This window comes from Haliaeetus albicilla, chromosome W, assembly GCF_947461875.1.
Source record: "Haliaeetus albicilla chromosome W, bHalAlb1.1, whole genome shotgun sequence".
Lineage (NCBI taxonomy): Eukaryota > Metazoa > Chordata > Aves > Accipitriformes > Accipitridae > Haliaeetus > Haliaeetus albicilla.
Genome location: NC_091515.1, coordinates 23,971,407 through 23,991,928, shown reverse-complemented (window position 1 = coordinate 23,991,928; position 20,522 = coordinate 23,971,407). Strand labels below are relative to the sequence as shown.

Below are 20,522 nucleotides of genomic sequence, written 5' to 3'. Positions count from 1 at the left end.
AACTCCATGGAAAGTCACCACAAAACCCAATGGACACTTAGTTTTTACGCGGTAATATGGGCAACCTTGGGGACAAGGAGCGTAACATGGGATGGGAACATGTTTGTTCTGGATATGTTCACGTTTTCAGCTTTTAATAACATGTCCCTCACAAAGTACACTAAAATACCCCCTGAGCAGCAAGGAGACCTGTGCACTGTAACTAATGAACACTGCTGCACTTATGTTAACCAAAAGAGACAAATAGAAACAGATCTCTCTCAAATTTGGAAAAAAACCCAACTTTTACATTTAATGTCACAAGATGACACTTCATGGGGATTCACTGAGATATGGGAAAAATTAACCTCCTGGTTGCCAAATTTGACATGGTTGAAACAATTGTTTGTCACTGTAATAATGATCATTCTCTTGTCTGTAGTCCTTTGCATAGTGGTTCAATGTGGCGTTTGGTGCTGTAAGAGTACAGGGGACTCTTACAGTGAATGGAAAAAGAATGAGTTGCGACGAAAACTTGAGTCCAACAAATATTTTGAGAGAATAAGGAAACAATGCATTAAAATACTAGAGTTAGATATAGTAAAAGAATTTACTATTTTCTAGAAAAGGGGGGACTGAGACGGGGAACCAAAGAAACCATAGCAGATATAGTAGATATATGAATGTGGATAAGAATTGTTTAATAATTATCTAGCTTATAATGAAGTTAAAGAAGTTTCAGTAGAGGTAGACATGGCCCAAGGGGATGAGAAGTGATGTTTAACGCTTGCATTGTTGAGGCTGGCTGGGACAGGAGATAGTCCCTGATAAGAAGCAGCAGTGGCTCCAAGAACCAGCCAAGACCAACCTTGTGATTTGGACAAATGCCAAGGGACAACTGAGTCTGCGCAGGGACAGAAGGTTAAGAGTTCACCATGAAGAAGACATACAGCCTTCATCTTCACGACCACCAGACGACCACCATAAGGAGGCACTGCGCAAGCGCAGTTGAGAGGAGACTATGGAAATGACTTCCTGGAGCTAATTTTAATATGAAGCGGGGATAGGTAATGCCTATGTATAGGCGTATTGCGAAACTCTATGTATATGTAACACTTGACTGTATAAATTTAAAGTGAACTGCCAAATCAGGCGCGCACGACTTTGGTGGGACTACCCCCCGTGCTGCCCAGTGCTGAATGAACATACCTACTTTACAATCTCACTGATTGTGGAGTCTGTTTTCCGCACGTCACTACTGACTGCAGTGGGCAGTAGTTCATATCCTCTAAGAACATGCTGCCTCTGATGTGTATCACAATATTAAACCTTCAAAGAGAAAAACAGACTACTTAGTATACTGCATCAGTTAAGTATCAGGTAAGACAGTCTAGACAGAAGAATATCCTCTTCAGATGTTACACACGCTAAGCTTACAAGCAGCAAAGCACTTTCTACTCATATCTAAACCAAAAGACAACAGTAAGACCACAGCAAAGGAAAAAAGTTCAAATATTAGAAATCTGAGAATCCACGCAAAGCAAGCATGAGATTGAAGCATTCTTGCCTGGCTATGCACCATGGAGCTGAGGAAAGAGGAGGGAAGTCTGGCAAAAAGGGGGTGGTACAGAAGGCTTCAAAAGGAGGAAATAGTTAATGACCGGCTATGCTGCCTGGACACTCAGAAATCTATGGGACCAGATGGGATCCATCTGAGAGTACTGAAGGAGCTGGTGGAGGAGCTTGCCAAGCCACTCTCCATCATTTATCAGCAGTCCTGGTCAACGGGGGAGGTCCCAGACGACTGGAGGCTTGCCAATGTGACACCCATTTACAAGAAGGGTCGGAGGGAGGATCCAGGGAACTACAGGCCTGTCAGCCTGACCTCGGTACCAGAGAAGATTATAGAGTGGTTCATCTTGAGTGCACTCACATGGCATGTGCAGGACAACCAGGGGATCAGGCCCAGCCAGCATGGGTTTACGAAAGGCAGGTCCTGCTTGACCAACCTGATCTCCTTCTATGACCAGGTGACCCATCTAGTGGATGAGGGGAAGGCTGTGGATGTTGTCTACCTGGACTTTAGAAAGGCCTTTGACACTGTCTCTCACAGCATACTCCTTGAGAAGTTGGCGGCTCATGGCTTAGACAGGTGTACTCTTCGCTGGGTAAAAAACTGGATGGATGGATGAGCCCAGAGGGTTGTGGTGAATGGAGTTAAACCCAGTTGGCAGCCGGTCACAAGTGGTGTTCCCCAGGGCTCAGTATTGGGGCCAGTTCTGTTTAATATCTTTATCAATGATCTGGATGAGGGGATCGAGTGCACCCTCAGCAAGTTTGCAGATGACACCAAGTTGGGAGGGAGGGTTGATCTGCTTGAGGGCAGGAAGGCTCTACAGAGGGATCTGGACAGGCTGGATCAATGGGCTGAGGCCAATTGTATGAGGTTCAACAAGGCCAAGTGTCAGGTCCTACACTTTGGTCATGGCAACCCCGTGCAGTGCTATAGGCTTGGGGAAGATTGGCTGGAAAGCTGCCTGGCAGAAAAAGACCTGGGGGTGCTAGTTGACAGCTGGCTGAATATGAGTCAGCAGTGTGCCCAGGTGGCCAAGAAGGCCAACAACATCCTGGCCTGTATCAGAAATAGTGTGGCCACCAGGAGCAGGGAAGTGATTGTTCCCCTGTACTTGGCACTGGTGAGGCCGCACCTTGAATACTGTATTCTGTTTTGGGCCCCTCACTACAGGAAAGACATTGAGGTGCTGGAATGTGTCCAGAGAAGGGCAACCAAGCTGGTGAAGGGCCCGGAGCACAAGTCTTACAAGGAGTGGCTGAGGGAACTGGGGTTGTTTAGTCTGGAGAAAAGGAGGCTGAGGGGAGACCTTATCGCTCTCTACAACTACCTGAAAGGAGGTTGTAGTGAGGTGGGTGCTGGTCTCCTGTCAGGTGGCTGGAGATAAGACAAGAGGAAATGGCCTCAAGTTGTGGCAGGGGAGGTTTAGATTGGATATTAGGAAAAATTTCTTTACTGAAAGGGTTGTCAGGCATTGGAACAGGCTGCCCAGGGAAGTGGTTGAGTCACCATCCCTGGAGGTATTCAAAAAGCGTGTAGATAAGGCACTTCAGGACATGGTTTAGTGGGCATGGTTGACAGTTGGACTCGATCTTAAAGGTCTTTTCCAACCTAAACGATTCTATGATTCTATGAAAATGAGCCAAGGCCTCATCAAGCAACAATTAATCAACACAGCTAAGACCTACCCACCATGGGGCACTGTGGTAAGTCCTCTGTAGCCTCTTTCACCTTCTTTACCACCACAGACCACAAACATATGAACAAAGTGCAGGCTTCACCATTCACAGATAATTCAACTACCAGCAAAAAGCCCTCTCTGCTGTGCATACACAGGTGATACTGGCCAGGAGCTTCCAGCCAGGGAAAACCAAACCCTTCATCCCTGAGAACTCCAAGTCCTTGCATACCACACTGTGCCCACATAAACCACACAGCTAGTACAGGTGATGGGCCAGCATACAATTTGTAAGAGTAACACAATTTGTCCCTTCTCTTGCTCTCTTTCATCACCCCAATTAATGGTTCCTCTTCTACCTGAAGCATTTTCCCCATCCCTAAGCATACTGATTCTAATACTACAGTTGCAATAATCAAGTATTCACTCGAGGGGGGGAGAGAGAGAGAAGGACATGCTAATACAATCAAATGTTCTGAAAAAGTTATGTTGTGTTAGTGTTTTAAAAGAAGTCACAATTCACAGGATGAGCGAACAGTACAGGACTTTGCTTTTTTGTTTTGAAGTTAAATTTTTTTGTCCTTAACTCACCTCAATAGGCACAAAAGAGGGATGGGTGGAAAAATCAAACTGATATGAGTGCAAAAATTAAGATATTATCTGAATATATGTTGGCCAATTTTATTAACTCATGTAAAAGCTTTAAGAGATTATCTGGATAGGCTTTGGATGATTAAGCTACAGTTTTATCACAAAAAGTAATTGGAAATGTTGTAAAAAGAAGTTTTCAACCATTAAGATGTTTCCACAAACACCTTTTAATCTGTACTAGTAAAAGTCGACAGCCAGGACTGACCATAGAAAAACATCAGGACAGGAGAATAGCAACACTGATCATACAAGAACACAAGAGCAGAAGTTAAACAGAATTATACAACAGAGAATCAGGAGGCTGGCAGCTGTTGCACTGTGAACAGTTTTCTTTAAGTCATTACCTCTCCATCTTCAAAAACAAAAAGGAGACACACACGGGAAGACAAGAGACTTCTGTACAAATGTTCCAGGAAAAAAGGAGACTATTACTAATAATGCAATATGATTACACAGAGTTAAAGCTCAAGTTTGCTCCGACACAGACGTTAGTATCAGCAATACATTAATGCAAGCCTGCTGCCACCCCGTGGTGCTTCAAAGTAGCTGCTCTGAAGAAAGTAGCACACTCCTATACTTCCAAAACCAAACTTTAAATTACTCTCTAGTCAAACCAAACGTGTTGGTTTGTTGTTGGGTTTTATTTTGGTTTTTTTTAAAGGAACTCACTACTTATCTCCTACTGATAAATTTTAAATTTAGTTTAACAATACTGCAGAGTGACATGACTAAAAAGACAGCTGAGCACAAGTAATCATATCTATTTGAGCCCAGATTCAAACCCTGAATGCCTAAGTCAATGCAAAGGCTTTCCTCAGTTTTGAAGTGGGTATCTCTCCAAACCAGAGAGATGACTGACATCTAGTCCAACAGTTTCAGTCAAGAATTTTCTAGTCTTTAAACACCTAGCAGTCTGGTCTTCTGATTGCTTATCTTCCTAGCAAACATGCTGAATAAGGTTTCTCATTACTTTGAAAACAAGCACAATTTCTGCTCACTTCTTACCACACACATGATGTAAGAGAGGATGGCACCAGAGGAGCCAATGAGTGCACCAACAATGGTCAGCAAGTTGTTGTTCAGTAGGAAGCCCTCAGCACACAAAGCCCATCCAGAATAACTGTTCAGGACAGTAATAACTACAGGCATGTCAGCACCTCTAGTAGCTGCTGTTAAAGTGACACCCTGGAAAAGGAAAGAAAATATACACTTCAGCATAAGCCACGACTAAGGAGAATATGCAAAGAGGACAGTCTGCCCGTAGCATTAAAAAATAAATATGATGTTACTTAATAACCCAATTCAAGTATTTTCAACGTAGGAGACATCAAGCTGTGGCCTGAGGATTTGACTTACCGATTCCACCTTCTGAGAGAGGACAGGAAGGCACTCCCACTGTCCTCATCCTGTGCTTAGTCACATATTTTTACTCACAAAAATATCCTACCAGCTCCGTGGAATTGTTCATACCAGTAAAGTATTCATACTGAGCAGACTTTGCAAGACTCAGTTTACAGAATGGTAATACGTAGGGTAAATTTTGCAACAACTGGTGTGAGTGAATGGGAGAAGTTACACATGGGGATAATCTTTTTATCATGACAACCTGTACATCCAGTGCCTTTATAAGTATTTTAAGGATGAACTTTCCAAAAAGTCTTTTAAAATATCAGTTTATTATATAAAAACCTCCATTAAGTCATAGCTGCAAAAAGTAATTATATGCACACATGCCTGTTCTTTGGAACAGTTCTGTTTTATAGCTAGATTTAGGAAAGTCAGTTGCTACTTGCTACTGCAAGTTAACATACAGACACTATGATGATAGTGACTCAGGATGGTAAAATACAATCATCAAGAGGAAACTTGCAAAGCTGAAGAATGAACTGCTTGTTTAATTTGTTTCACCTTCCAACTTACCATTATGGCTGAGAGAGCTGATACAGAACCTAAACAAGTAATTCCAATAGTGTAACCAGGATCAATCATGTATGGAACCATTCCTCCAACGCTGGCAGCCAGCAATCCTGCATTCAATGCATGTCGACCAGGCAAGAGCAGTGGTGCAGAATTCAGGACACATGCAGTCAAACGCATATTCAGAGATTGACACATACATACAGAAGAACATGTCTCTTGCCCCAGAGAAGACTGAATACCTCAGTAAAAGAAAAATTAAAAAAAGAAGAGGAAAAAAAAAAACAGAGGAGCAGAAGATAAAACAAGTTAGTTGAAGCTGAGACCTTGTGCTGACTCAGTACTGCAACATATTCAGACTTATTCTAGATTCTCAAATACTCCTGTTTAAACTCTTGTTTTACTTCCTAATCTCTCTCAGGTGTTTCAGAATAATCACAAAGACCTCTTTTCCTCTTGAAAAGCACCTTTTTTTTTTTTTTCTTCATTAAACTTACTTAAATTCTGGCCCCAAGTCTTTGCGTGCTGTGCATGAACCTCTGTAATAGGAAGCTCTTAGCTGGAACTTCTTAGTACAGGTATTATCTCAGTCACTCAAAAGCTGTATGCTTAGAAAAAATATGACTACACAGATAACCCCAAATATAAAATACTCCTGCTTTCAAATGCTTTAGTTCACCAGTACCCTCAGTCACACAGACTTCCCACATTGGCAGAGTCTTGAAGGGAAGAGAGGTTTGGGGATTTGTGTGATTCAGTTTAAAAAGACAAACAAGTATTTATCGTCACCCTAGGCTTTAAAACAACACAGCAAAGAGTAAAAATAATTATCCATTACTTTTGGTGTAAGTAATTACTTACCGAGTGTCTCATTTAAATTTAGCTGAATTCAAGAGAAAGAATGAACTGATCAAAGTGTGTGACCTGCTACCTCTAGTTCAATAGTATAGACAAGCTTACTATTATGGTGCTGATATGACAAGGGGGAGGGGGGAACACAAAAAAAAAACCCAGGAGAGTGGGCTGAAACAGGCAGTGAAGTTCACCAGGGACATGCGCACAAATCACTAGGAAGGGTGGAGGGGGAAGATGGAGAAAGAAAATAATTGCTAAGTAGTTACTCATTTATTTCTTCTCAGAAATACATACTACTGACAAAGCCTTCAAAAGATTATTAGAGAAGACAGCTTTCCATCCATATCATGCTTCCTCCTTCAATGGCTGGTCTCATAAACACTGAAGAAAGCAATGTTTCCCAAAGAAACTATTGCAAGGCTAATAACAAGATTAGTAATAGGAAGCTCTTACTACCTTTACTAAGAAGTTCCAGCTATCTCAGTCTCTCAAAAGCTGTGTGCTTACAAAACCAAAAATAAATGCAATAAAGAAACCTTCAGGTGCATAAGAATCAGGAATTAGCGAGTGTTTAATTTAGAAGGCATATTTACTAAAACAGTAAGAGGCATGGAGTTTGCATAGTAGGTAAATAGATAGTGGATTGGATGGTTTAAAGTGAGTCAGTCTTAACTGATACTGCAAAACTACCTACCTAAATGAAGCCTGCAATGCTAAGAACAAAGTCCCATAAATATTAGCAGTGCTCACTGAGTCCAGCAACACCAGGGTTTCAATTAAAATGTCTGCTCAGGAAGACGAAGTTGTGATCATAAGGGTTAAATAAAATAGAGTCAGGTACAGTGTCTTAACAACAATAAAGCAACCCTCATTTCTAGATGAGATGAACTGAGGGAAGCTTATATGATTTGGTAATTAATAGCAGTAATATGTCCAAGCACTGAAGACAAACCATTCATAACTAAAGCTGTACACAAGCAAGAAGAGAATTTTAAAAAGTACACTCATAATAATTAAACATATAAACTTTTACCTGATGCAAAATACAATGTTTCTTTCCAATTACACAGCAGTCTAAAGGCTGAGCTAAATCTTGGGGGGGGGAACAGGGGACGGACACCTTTTTAACAAATACTTAGTTCTGAATGGAAGGTCTCACCTTGCAGTTTTCCATAAGCAACAAGAGAGCCACTGAAAGTCACCCTGCCAATGTATGTGCCAAGGTACGCCACAATCTTGGTGAGGTTTGCAGCTGGATCAGTAGTGAAGTGAGGATATTCGATCATATATTCTGCTACACAGGTGAGCACAGCAGCCAAACCAACCAAACTATGGAAAGCAGCCACTAGCTGAGGCAGATCTGTAATCTGGATGCATTTAGCAATCGTCAAACCTATTGAGAGTTGAAGACAGGAGGGAAGTCTTACAAAACACATCTAATCTGTGCAGCTAGAAACTGATAAATCATGGTTCAGTGTGCAATGAATACATGCACACACATGCCTGTTCCAATGGAAAAATTTGTTCTATACTAGAAATTGCTATGGCATTTAACTGAAAGCTGCATATGTGTATTTTGTGCAATGAGGATATCATGGAAATTAGAGAGAAGATTAAAGCATATCATGTTCTTAGAAGCTTCATTAAATATTGAGAAATTCAATATTTTCTGTTAAGAAAGCACAGTGTGAAAAAGTGAATTTGGCAGCATTCAGTCAGCAACTGAACAGAAGTATGAAGTTGGGCAAGTTCATTCACCTCTGCATACCCAGTTTCCCTAACAGAGATGATGTACCTGCTTTTCCACCAGTCTCTCCATTCTTTACCGCATCCTGATGCATTAATAAAAGCCCTGGGACTTATGATTCTTTGTTCACATACTTGCAAAATAACATAAGCAAGCCATAAATGTAAGTTAGTCAATTTGCCTGTGACCTATACAATATTTTGCATATATACAGCTTGCATAAATGCACATATAGAGCATATATTGTTAGTTTATAGTATCATACACATACCTATGGTACCACCAAGTGCTGCTGCACCTGACATATGCAACAACAATTCAGGTGAGGGTTTAAGGCCTCCAAGAGTTGCTGCTAAACCTCCTGCAACACCAATCATACCCAAAGCATTTCCAAGACGAGCTGTTCCTTGGGTGGACAGACCAGCCAGGGCACCAACACAGCATAAGCCTGAGCCCAGATACATCATCTTTAAAATAAGAAAAACATCAATATGCATATATGAAGTAGAGGCACAAAGTGCATAATCATTATAAAAATCTTTCTGATTATTACACAAAAGGGCAAATTTCTCCAGGATGCGTATAAGTCACCAGATGGCTTGTTCTTAACCAAAGTAGAAGTCAAACTCTTGACTGTGAGAAATTGTATGGGATGTGATTTTGGCCAATTAATATGTGATATCTATTAAAACTTTTTCCCTACTTTATGAACTTGGTTTATCTCTACTGTGAATACTAAACTTGCATCAAGCCAACTTTCCTCATCAGTTCAGAAGCAAGTTTTTCTTTAGTACAATCCCAAAGTTAAACTGTCCTGTTCATTATAGGAATAGCTTTGGAATTGCTTATGGTGCATCTGAACTCCTGTTTTCAAAAAGTATAAACAAGCTTAGATGAACTGAGCTATACATGTTTAGATAACTAAAAAAACCTCAATGTATTGCAAGCTCCCAGGATAAAGCTATGCTTGGATTCACATTTTCCAAACACAGAAGGCAATACACATTGATTTTTCTTACTATTAAAACAAATGCAAACAGAAGTCAGTCTACCATAAAAGGTGCTATAGGTACAATCACTGTACATCCCTCTGTGCTGAAATCTCATCCCATCCAGATGTCATACCTACTTTAACTGTCACTCCAAGTAAATCTTTCAGAAATATTTAAACCAAACACTGGTTTCTACAGTCGCTCTAATATTTAAGCTGTAATTTAGGAAAACTGTCCAATAAATAACAAAGTATCTGCTGCTTGGGGGAGGGGAATTAACACTTTTAAAATTTGCAGATTCAGCATTTGAGGTATGATTACAAGCTTAAAGTTAATCAACTTCATATTGGCTTTGTTGGAATACATAGCTGATTAAAAGACCATGCATGGCTAATTTGCTATTTACTCCTGTCCTGGTTTCAGCTGGGATAGAGTTAATTGTCTTCCTAGTAGCTGGTACAGTGCTATGTTTTGAGTTCAGTATGAGAAGAATGTTGATAACACTGATGTTTTCAGTTGTTGCTAAGTAGTGTTTAGTCTCAAGTCAAGGATTTTTTCAGCTTCTCATGCCCAGCCAGCAAGAAAGCTGGAGGGGCACAAGAAGTTGGCACAGGACACAGCCAGGGCAGCTGACCCAAAGTGGCCAAGGGGGTATTCCATACCATGTGACGTCACATCTAGTATAGGAACTGGGGGGAGTGGGGGCAGGGAATCGCCGCTCGGGGACTAGCTGGGTGTCGATTGGCGGGTGGTGAGCCCTGCGCATCATTAGTACATTCCAATCCTTTTATTACTACTGTTGTCATTTTATTAGTGTTTTCATTATCATTATTAGTTTCTTCCTTTCTGTTCTATTAAACCGTTCTTATCTCAACCCACGAGTTTTACTTCTTTTCCTGATTTTCTCCCCCATCCCACTGGGTGGGGGGGAGTGAGTGAGTGGCTGCATGGTGCTTAGTTGCTGGCTGGGGTTAAACCACGACAACTCCTTAACAGAGTAAGCAGTGAAGAAGCATACCTTGCTGTGAACAGCAGGCTGAGAGCCACAAAGTTATCTTCTTACCTGTTCAATATTATAGCCACCATTGAGAGCAGCTGCATAGCCTCCTACAAATACACCGCCAGGAAGTAAGTACAAGTAGTTGTACTCAGGAGGATCTGTGGGACGTTTGAACATATCCAGCATTCTCTGTGTAACTAGAAACCCACCTGGCCAAAAGAAAACAACAATTTTTAAGAAACAAAATCTAAAACTAAGCATATACCAAGCTAAAAGAGAAATATTTGGTTAAACCATATTACCACACAAAGTTAGCAACTGACACCAATGAAGTCTCTGAAAAGCTAGTAAACTGGAAAACCACCAGAAAACAAAGATGTAATCAGGGTGAGATCCTGTTTTCTTTTTTAACCTTTGGAGGGAATTTATGAAAGCCTGGAGGACTTGCTCTGGCTCCATACTCCACGCTGAACTATAGGGTACAGCTTAGTTTACAACTATGCTCTTTTTCCTGTCTACTCTAGCAAAAAATAGTATTTATAAGTCACATTGCTCACTTGTGCATCTTTTTTTATTCATGAAGCTAGGACTTTTGAAGACTGAGCAAGCAGAATTTTGTTCTATACCACCAGTATATTTTTCAAGTGGGAAAAGGAATACAAAGACAAATGCAGTACCATCTTGGGATATACAGGTGTCCTGGGTTCAGCTGGGATAGAGTTAATTTTTACAGGAACCTGGGAGGGGGCACAGCCAGGACAGCTGACCTGAACTAGCCAAGGAGCTATTCCATACCATGTGCCATCATGCTCAGTATATAAATGGGGAGCGGGCTGGGGGTGCTCTCTCGGCTTTCAGTGGGGGAAGTGGCGAAGCATCGGGTTCCGGGCGGTGAGCAGTTGCACTGTGCATCACTCGCTTTGTATATTCTTTTATTAGTACCGTTGTTGTTGTAACTTCTCTTTGTGTTGTCCCAGTAAATTGTCCTTATCTCAACCCACGAGGTTCCGTGTTTTTTTTCTTTTCTCTTTTCTGATTCTCCTCCCCATCTCACCGGAGAGGGGAGGAGCGAGCGAGCGGCTGCGTGGTCCTTTGTTACCGGCTGGGCTGAAACCACGACAACAGGAAAAAGCTATTTTATGTAGTCATCACCCAAAGGATACCGTAAAAGAAAAATACACATTTAAATGCTTCCATAAAAAAAGGTTACACCACAGGGTGTGTGAACCAGATACAGTAGCTACCATGAAATATGGTTGGTTTTTTTTCTTTATTGATGGATGTTCTCAGATCCTATTCCCAGAATATTTCTGGAATCTACACACTGTAAGAGCTAGAAGAATTAAAAGAATTACACAAGTGCTTTAAGTTAGCCTCGGGGGGAAAAAGAAAAAAAAAAAAGAAACCAACAAAAAAAACCCACCACCTAACATTCATACCTGCAATGTTGACTGAACAGATAAAGGCTGAAAGCACTGCTAGACTTTGAGGAGTGTTTTCAGGGAGATAGTTTCCACCCATCAATACCAGTCCACCAACTGCAGTTAGTCCTATTTAAAAGGGAAAAAAGTGTTACTGAACCTTAAAAGGCTCTATACCTAGAGCAAGTTTCCTTCCACTTGTCAAAAAAATACTAGTCAACTAAAATTTTTACCCCTACTCTCCACATTACTACTTAAACAAAGACTGCCATGATCTTTTTCAGCAATATAAATGTTTCAAAAGAAAAAAAATAGTATATGAGTGTAGTTTTGAAGTACAGTACCTCAAGCACAGAGTCAGCCTCCGAGTACTTGTTCAATAAAAGAAACTTTGCTTTTAATAGTCAAAATAGATCAGACTCATGACCTGCCACATATATACACACAGAGATATATAAAATCTTACATATTTATAAGGTTATGCATCTTACAGGTCACTGTTAGGAAATTTTTCTTTTTTCCCCCTCTTCAAAACACATAGTTTAAGGAGAGAAAAAAAAAGAAAGCAGAAAACATGAAAGACAAGTTATTTTCAGGGCAACATTTTGGGAGGAAAGATGTGTTATATGAAAGGAGAGACTGCAGCACTCTGTATTGGCTTTGTATGGCAAGGTTTTGGTAGTGGGGCAGAGGCTACAGGGGTGGCTTCTGTGAGAAGCTGCTAGAAGCTTCCCTTGTGTCTGACAGAGCCAATACCAGCCAGCTCTAAGACAGACCCACCACAGGCCAAGGCTAAGCCAATCAGAGACAGTGATAGTGCCTCTGGGATAACAGATTTAAGAAGGAAAAAAAAGTTGCTGGGACAGACAGAAATGGCAGCCGGAGAGAGGAGTGAGAACATGTAAGAGAAACAACCCTGCAGACACCAAGGTCAGTGAAGAAGGAGGGGGAGGAGGTGCTCCAGGCGCCAGAGCAGAGATTCCCCTAGAGCCTGTGGGGAAGACCATGGTGAGGCAGGCTGTCCCCCTGCAGCCCAGGGAGGTCCACAGTGGAGCAGATATCCACCTGCAGCCCATGGAGGACCCCACACCGGAGCAGGTGGGTGCCCAAAGGAGGCTGCGACCCCATGGGAAGCCCGTGCTGGAGCAGGCTCCTGGCAGGACCTGTGGACCTGTGGAGAGAGGAGCCCACAGAGCAGGTTTGCTGGCAGGACTTGTGACCCCATGGGGGACTCACACTGGAGCAGTGTGCTCCTGAAGGACTGCACCTCGTGAAAGGGACCCATGCTGGAGCAGTTCATGAAGAACTGCAGCCCGTGGGAAGGACCCACGTTGGAGAAGTTCATGGAGGACTGTCTCCTGTAGGAGGGACCCCACGCTGGAGCAGGGGATGAGTGTGATGAGTCCTGCCCCTGAAGAGGATGAAGCGGCAGAGACAATGTGTGATGAACTGAGCATAACCCGTGTTCCCTGTCCCGCTGTGCCGCTCGGGGGGCTAGGTAGAGAATCTGGGAGTGAAGTTGTGCCTGGGAAGAAGGGAGGGGTGGGGGGAAGGTGTTTTGAGATTCGGTTTTATTTCTCATTACCCTACTCTGGCTGATTGGCAATAAATTAATTTTCCCCAAGCTGAGTCTGTTTTGCCCGTGATGGTAATTGGTTGAGTGATCTCTCCCTGTCCTTATCTCAACTCAGAAGCCCTTTGTTATATTTTCTCTCCCCTATCCAGCTGAGGAGGGGGAGTAATAGAATAGCTTTGGTGGGCACCTGGCATCCAGCCAGGGTCAACCCGCCAGTAAAACAAACTTTAAAGCAAACAGTTTAAGAGTTGAAAATTACTTATAAAAATAAAAAATACACAGCACCATATTTGCTTTTCTTTTGAAAAAACATACTCTTGGAAAGAGTATGTTCCAGGTTACTTTCATAAATAGCAAGGACAACTCAGAGATGCCAACTAGTTTGCATCTCAAAAGGCATATCAGCAGACTTTTTCTAAAGTTCAAGTAAAAGGAGCGGAGTTTATTTCAAATAGAAAATAAGAAGTTGTATAACAGCTACTTACCTGAGATAGCATTAGTCACTGACATGAGTAAAGAGTGAAGAGCAGGAGTCACACCCCATACTGTATGGTACCCCACTATTCCAGCTTGGCTAAACATCGTCAACATTTGTGTGAAAGCAGTAGTAGGAGCTACGAAGCCCAGTCCTAACATGCCCGCTAAACCTAGAAGAAAAGCATAGCAAAACTTTTCTAACTTTTCAATTGTTTCTTACATTTAAACTCTGTACAACAGGAGTCCGGTATTGAGCTAAAAGCAAAAAGGAGTTTTGTGCATGGACTTGTTTCAAGATCAGCTGAATCATCTTTGTCAACTACAACTCTCTAAGTGCTAGTGGTTCTTTTACAATAGAAAATATATCCATAAATATAATACCAACATCTTTGTCATGCATGCAGACAAAGCAGCAAATATAGATTTCTACCCCAACACTGGCTCCTGTCACACTCCTTTTCTATAGCAAAAATGTAGAAGAGACACAATCATGTTGAGATACTACTTGAAAGACTCAAAGAGTATGAAGAACAGAGGTTAACATTAAGAATACTTGATTCATTAATTACCTTGTGCAGAAGTTCTGACGCAAACAGAATACCAAATGACAGGAAGAGCCAGTGTTTGTCAAGACAATGTCTTGTTCCCAATACCTTCAGTAGACTGTGGGCATTTAAGTCTCATACAATACATTAAAGACTGAAGAAAGCAATGGCATTAAATTGATTCTGCTGCAAAGTATGGACACAGTCCCTAGCAGGAGTCCTTCAGAATTTTAAGTATTTTACTGATATTTAAATAAAGCCAAACACACATACATGCACACAGCATGAGTCAGCACTGTTTGAAATATTAATACTTTTGGTTAAACTTCTAAAATTTTATTTTCCCCTCTCAAAAGCAATTATTATACTACACTCATTTTGCACTAGGATACACCAGCCAGTTATTAAATTGAATGAGTAAAATGAGGAGTCACTGAAAAGTATTAGCCAAATGAGGAACACTATACACCGATTCTCCAACTCTGGAAGTTGCCTACCTGCTGTGCATACAGATGCACTAGTCGTAGTTTTTCTAAAAGGTGAAAATAGTAGCTGCTTTTTCTGCTTCCAGCTCTGCTACAGTCTTCTGCTTCACAGGGGGTCCTTGAGGAATGTTATTTGGTAGAGGTGCTGGGAAAATCACCTTGCCATCCTGACAAGAGATATTTACAGTTATCCCTAACATGGCAGATGCTTTATAGTTTGAGGAGTCTACTCTTCTTAATCCTGCAACTCAGATAAGTCTTAAGACCCTAAAGCTATGCCACAAGAACATCTTCCTTTTTCCCCCTGCATCAGCAGAAGTTTGCAAGGCTGGATGAACAGTACAGCTGGACCAAGTTAACCATACTGGTTTACACATTTTTCAGACAAAATTTAATAATCAGTGTCCAAGAGCACCTGGTAGAAACACAGCACAGGGCTTGAAAGCAGGAACCAAAACAAAGAGGGAAAGTTCCTTAAATGGAAAACATTTATCCAAAATAAAAGAGGGTCTTGGAAAAAGCAAGTTCTGCTACAGATCTGAACTGTAATCAGAGCCTACCCAGACCTCAGCAAGGTTCCAGACATGATGTCTCACATTTCTTGCTGTTCTCCAGGCCTCTAGAGGAACAACTGCTGGAGCTGTCAGACCTAAAAGTTGTACACGCTACTTTAGTGGTCTGAGAGAGCTGAAGTCAACACAAGCCTCCTCCAGAGTAGATATTAATAAGCATTACAAAATGTTGGCACCATTATGCAGCAAAACAACAGAAATGAATACCTCTTACCTAAACTGCAGATTATTATTTCCTAATAGTTGCACAAGGAGAGCCCATACTGGCCCATGCCCCAAGTTTGTATTTTATTATTTCCTAATAGAGCTTAAATTATCCTGCATATTCTAGTTCCACCAGGTTTTTTTTCCTGAAGTTACTCTTCAAAAAAAATAAAGAAAGAATGTTTTTCTGGTCCTGTAGTAATGTTTCAAAAATGTTTTAAATAACTATGCTTTTATCACATGAATACAACACGCAAATTTAATCATTTTCTTATTTTTCAATAGTAGACACATTAGGTATTTGTTTAACCTTGACAAGAAGACAAAAGCAAAGAGGTTTCCCTTCACAAAAAGGGACAGAGGAATATTCAGCTGAATACAGTTACCCACACTCTCCATCAAGCCACCTCTGAAGTCTGTTGGCATGCAGTATCTTTGAATGCATTTTAAAGAGACAGCACTGATAAATATAAAAGTATGTACTCACAAATTAAGAAGAGAATATTTACTGACTTACCTTCATTACTACAGTTCCTCTAATAACATGATCCAGAGTCCCATAATCAAATTCATCTTTTGGATCAAAGTAGAAGTTCTCTTTGTCAGGACTAATAGCCTTTAGGAGTTTGATAATATTATTGGAATACAGAGTACTAGCCTGAGTAGCCATTCTGCTAGGCAAGTCTGTGTAGCCAATGTGTGTAACACCCTGAAAAAAAAAAGAAAAAAAATCAAGTAAAATTAAGGATTAGTTCAATCTCTGAAGAAGCAGCATCTCTTCCAATATATCTGTTGCAAATATTCTGATAAAGAAATCAAAATTTAATCACATAGAAGAGTTAGGTTTGATTAAGAAGTAAAATTGTGAAGCATAATGTATAGGATTGTTAAGTTTGAAATGTAGCCATAGAAAGTTTAGGAACTGTGTTATGTGTGACTATAGGAACCTTAATATTGTTAAAAGTTTGAAATAGCTAACTATAGAAACCTCACCAGGAAGTTACTGGTTTTTCTATGTTTTGTTTTAAGAAACTAAGGAAACCGTCATGGACACCAGTTATGCTGCTTGGAAACCCCTTACCCTTCCCATCTCGATCTAATTATCGAGGATTCTAATCAGTAGAGTTAAGTGAGATTGACCAATGACTGTTTTAACATAAGAATATTAATAAGATGGTGTGACTGAAGGACCAATTATGAGAAAGGTTACATTTAAGAATAGACATAGTATGCATTTTTATGTAAATTAATATAGATGACAGTGAGAATCGTACTGCGCAGAATCACCTAAGAGAGGTCAAGAAGCGGACAAATGAGGAAGACTATGGAAGACCACCAGAGGGCTTCTGAAGACCACCAGAGACCTTCACAGCACCTGCGTGAAGAGACATTTACATATGCTAATGATTTATCGGAAAGTTAATGATTATGTATAACATTTTCCAGAAATTTAGTGAATATGTATAAGAGGTGTGTATTTAACCTGCACAGTTAGACTAGACAGGTGCACACGATAGGTGGAGCGATCCCCCGTGTGCCCAGTGCTGCAATAAAGGAGTGCCTGCTTCTTAACTTCTCATTGCTGTTAAGGAGTTTTATTCCGGATTTCAGTAACAGCAGCAACATGTCCTACAGGCTTCCCTAGAGCAGAATAACAACGGCATTATGCCCTTACATTACCAAATAACAAACTTGGAAATCTGCTACTTTAAATCTCATCACCCAGATTTCTATAACTGCTAGTAGATTTCTCACAGGTACCAAAAATAAACCCCCAAAAACCAGAAAACAAGCTCTCAACTGAGCCAATGAACATTGGAGCAAAACCAAAGTAGTTAGCTCAGTCCAGGGCAAATTTGCTTAGTTTAATGAACCAATTCATGCTACTCCTAGTTTGGGTTACAAGTGGTTTGGATACTCTAGGGCAGACACACTCATGTTGGTGAAGATAAAGACACACAAAGATGGCACCCTCCTGAAGCTGAAATTATATTGAGCTAAGCCAGAGACTTTGCACTGAAGTAAATACTGACATAGTCTGAACCTGTTTAGCTGTACTTGTGACAGGGATTGTAACCTCCAGTTGTGGGAGGTGATGAGCAAGTCAAAGAAGCTATTGCTACTGCTCTTTAGGTATACCAAGAAATAGACATCAAACCACACCCTCAAATCAGAGACAAATCACTGGACTTGGAAGTCTAAGAAATAACACTTCCATACTTACCAACCAAATTAACACTATACAAAGGTATTTGTTTCTTTAAAAATCTTCAAATTATTATACATAGAGATGATTAGTGATCAAATGCAAATCTAAAGGATTACTTAAGCCTAAATAGCAAAATCAGCTACTCATTTTCAGCATACAGTTTACAAAATACAATGTGAATTCATGCAGAGAATGATCTGCAGACCAAAATGCTCACCTTATGAACATATATTTCTCCAGGCTTTGTAGTCTCAATGTTTCCCCCTGCTTCTGCAGCTAAATCCACAACAACTGAACCTTCCTTCATTGATTCAATCATATCTTTCTTAAACAAGATGGGAGCTCTTTTGCCTGACAAGACAAGGCATAGTAAGTTAAACACAAAACATAGCTTTTATTTGTAGAGCTCAGGAGATAAGTTCTCCCCTTCTCTCTCTCTCTATCTTATTTTTGTAAGCAAAGTTTTCAACTAATTGATATCTAAGATGAAACATCACAGAGGGTTTGTTTATACAGGCAGAGAGAAGAGATGCTAAAAAATCTTGCTCCCAAGCATATAAAAGAAAAAAAAGAGGTATGCATGGGCAGTCTACCAAAGATGCTGGCAAGTCCAAGTTTGTCCTCAGTAAACACACAACATCCAATCTTACAATTCAAGTCATAACTGAAAAGAAGAAACACCACATCATAAGTTATTAAAAGACAGATGTTGTGCAATACAAAGTACTGAAACCTAAGTTCTACCTTACTGTTTCAATTACAAAAGACAGTACTGTTTCAAATGGACTTGTTTCGCAGTGCACAAGCTGCATAGCAGAAGTAGCAGTGATGCAATAATTATGCAAGAGAATTATATATTCTTACTTTATTACTATCTAGTCCTTGTTTAATAAGAAAACATGATGATATTGAGCCAAAGACTGCTAGTTCATGAAAACAAAAGTTGTAAAAAAAGACACACACTTTAAAAACAGGCATTTATCAGGGAAGGGGAAAGGTACATGCTTACATGGAGATAATTCATTAACACCTCTGTTTTCACTGCAGGCACAGCTCCAAAACATGCAAACTTACACAAGATTAAAAAAAAATTCGTATCTTGCATGTAAAACATACCTGGAATAAGTGCTGTAGTGATGATAATATCAACGTCTTGGCACTGTTTGGCAAAGAGTTTCATTTCAGCTTCAATAAATTCTTTGGACATTTCTTTAGCATAACCACCTTGTCCCTCTCCAGATTCCTTTAAGTCTACTTCCAAAGGCTCAGCACCAAGAGACTCGAACTGTTCCAGAGCTGCAGCTCTAGGAAAAGAAAATTGGGGGGTGTGGGGGGGGGGTGTACAGAGGACACGGGACAGGACACAGACACGGGCGGGGGACACACAACCACTACTTTAAAAAGGAGATCCATCTTTAGAGGCAGCTCAATCCACCATGACTTTTCTGGTCTTTTTAGTAGTAGTTTTCTTCAGACAAGAGGACTAGGAGACCATAACTCAAGTCCTCAACTTTCTGTGTTTAGTGAAAAAAGTAATTGCATCACTAATTTTAGGTCCCTAATGAAGATACTTGGATAAGGAATGAAGGCAGCCTACAGTTTCCTGTATAGTCAACAGTTGCTCCGAGAAGAGACTCAAAGCTGGGAGCTTAACTGTTGACTAACACTGCTCACCCATTTCTCTTGTCCATGGCTAGGTAAGTCTACAGCACAAACATAGATGCCTAAAATAGGTGATAAATACACAGATTAAAGACAGGGCCACAGGCTGTGAAATGGGAAATAACAGCAAGTCTGTTTTTTCACAGGGATTTTTTTGTTTTACAGTTATCCTGTAAATCTGTCATTCATTTTGCATCATGTGATATCACAGTAAATAATGAAAGACTAAATTCCAGTGTGAGGTGAACATTCACAACATGCAGAGACTTTAACACAAACATTCTTGCACATCAAGATAAAAGTATACAAGGATGCTTAGAGAAGGGAATTAAAAAAAAAAAATCTGAAAAGTTTTAGACAGGTTTTGATCATGCTTTTAAGAAACTCTTTCCAGTTTGTTTTAAGGCATATGCAGATTTTCTAACAAACCAGAGTAAAGGTTTTTTCATATTGCACATCATAAACCTGGAGATATATTCATTTTTATTCTTTTATATTAGATATAGCTAAGTAACACTAGATGCCACTTCTGCATAAAAACAAACACATATAAGTAATTTTAATGCAGATATAATATTGAATTTATATGTGCTTAATACAACAAGGGCATTTAATAGAAAAAAAAATTAATCAAGTTTGCAGTTCCTGTAGCAATAAGAAGAAAAATGTTTGTGGTCTGTAATTTTCCCAGTCTATTGCTCTAAAAACAGCTATGGGACAAAAAAAATCTTTCTGAACATAAAGAAGAGACCCCAAGACAGCAGCTTCAACTGCAGTTCCTGATCTTTCATCTTGAGTTTCATATATAAAATAACTTGATGTCTGTCTTTCCTTCAGCAGATTGAAGAAGTGTGTCTCCAAAATGTTCCTAGCTGGCCTCTCTGGGATCAGGAGAGTAGAGGTGAATGAGAGTATGCAGCTATGAACCTGGATCAAAGCAAGCTCTAAATGAGGGCATACAGATTCTTTCTTTACTATT

At 40.3% G+C, this 20,522-nt stretch overlaps 1 protein-coding gene across 1 annotated transcript in view; it reads right to left on the bottom strand.

Moving 5' to 3' along the window:
* LOC138683390 (NAD(P) transhydrogenase, mitochondrial-like) overlaps positions 1 to 20,522 on the bottom strand; it is a 38,336-nt gene that overhangs the window by 14,855 nt on the left and 2,959 nt on the right. Inside the window, 12 exon segments of the mRNA XM_069775103.1 lie at positions 4,887 to 5,066; positions 5,802 to 5,962; positions 7,813 to 8,046; positions 8,672 to 8,867; positions 10,456 to 10,601; positions 11,832 to 11,942; positions 13,875 to 14,036; positions 14,909 to 14,954; positions 14,956 to 15,063; positions 16,190 to 16,381; positions 18,099 to 18,232; positions 18,998 to 19,185. Coding sequence (XP_069631204.1) covers positions 4,887 to 5,066; positions 5,802 to 5,962; positions 7,813 to 8,046; positions 8,672 to 8,867; positions 10,456 to 10,601; positions 11,832 to 11,942; positions 13,875 to 14,036; positions 14,909 to 14,954; positions 14,956 to 15,063; positions 16,190 to 16,381; positions 18,099 to 18,232; positions 18,998 to 19,185 — 1,858 coding nt within the window.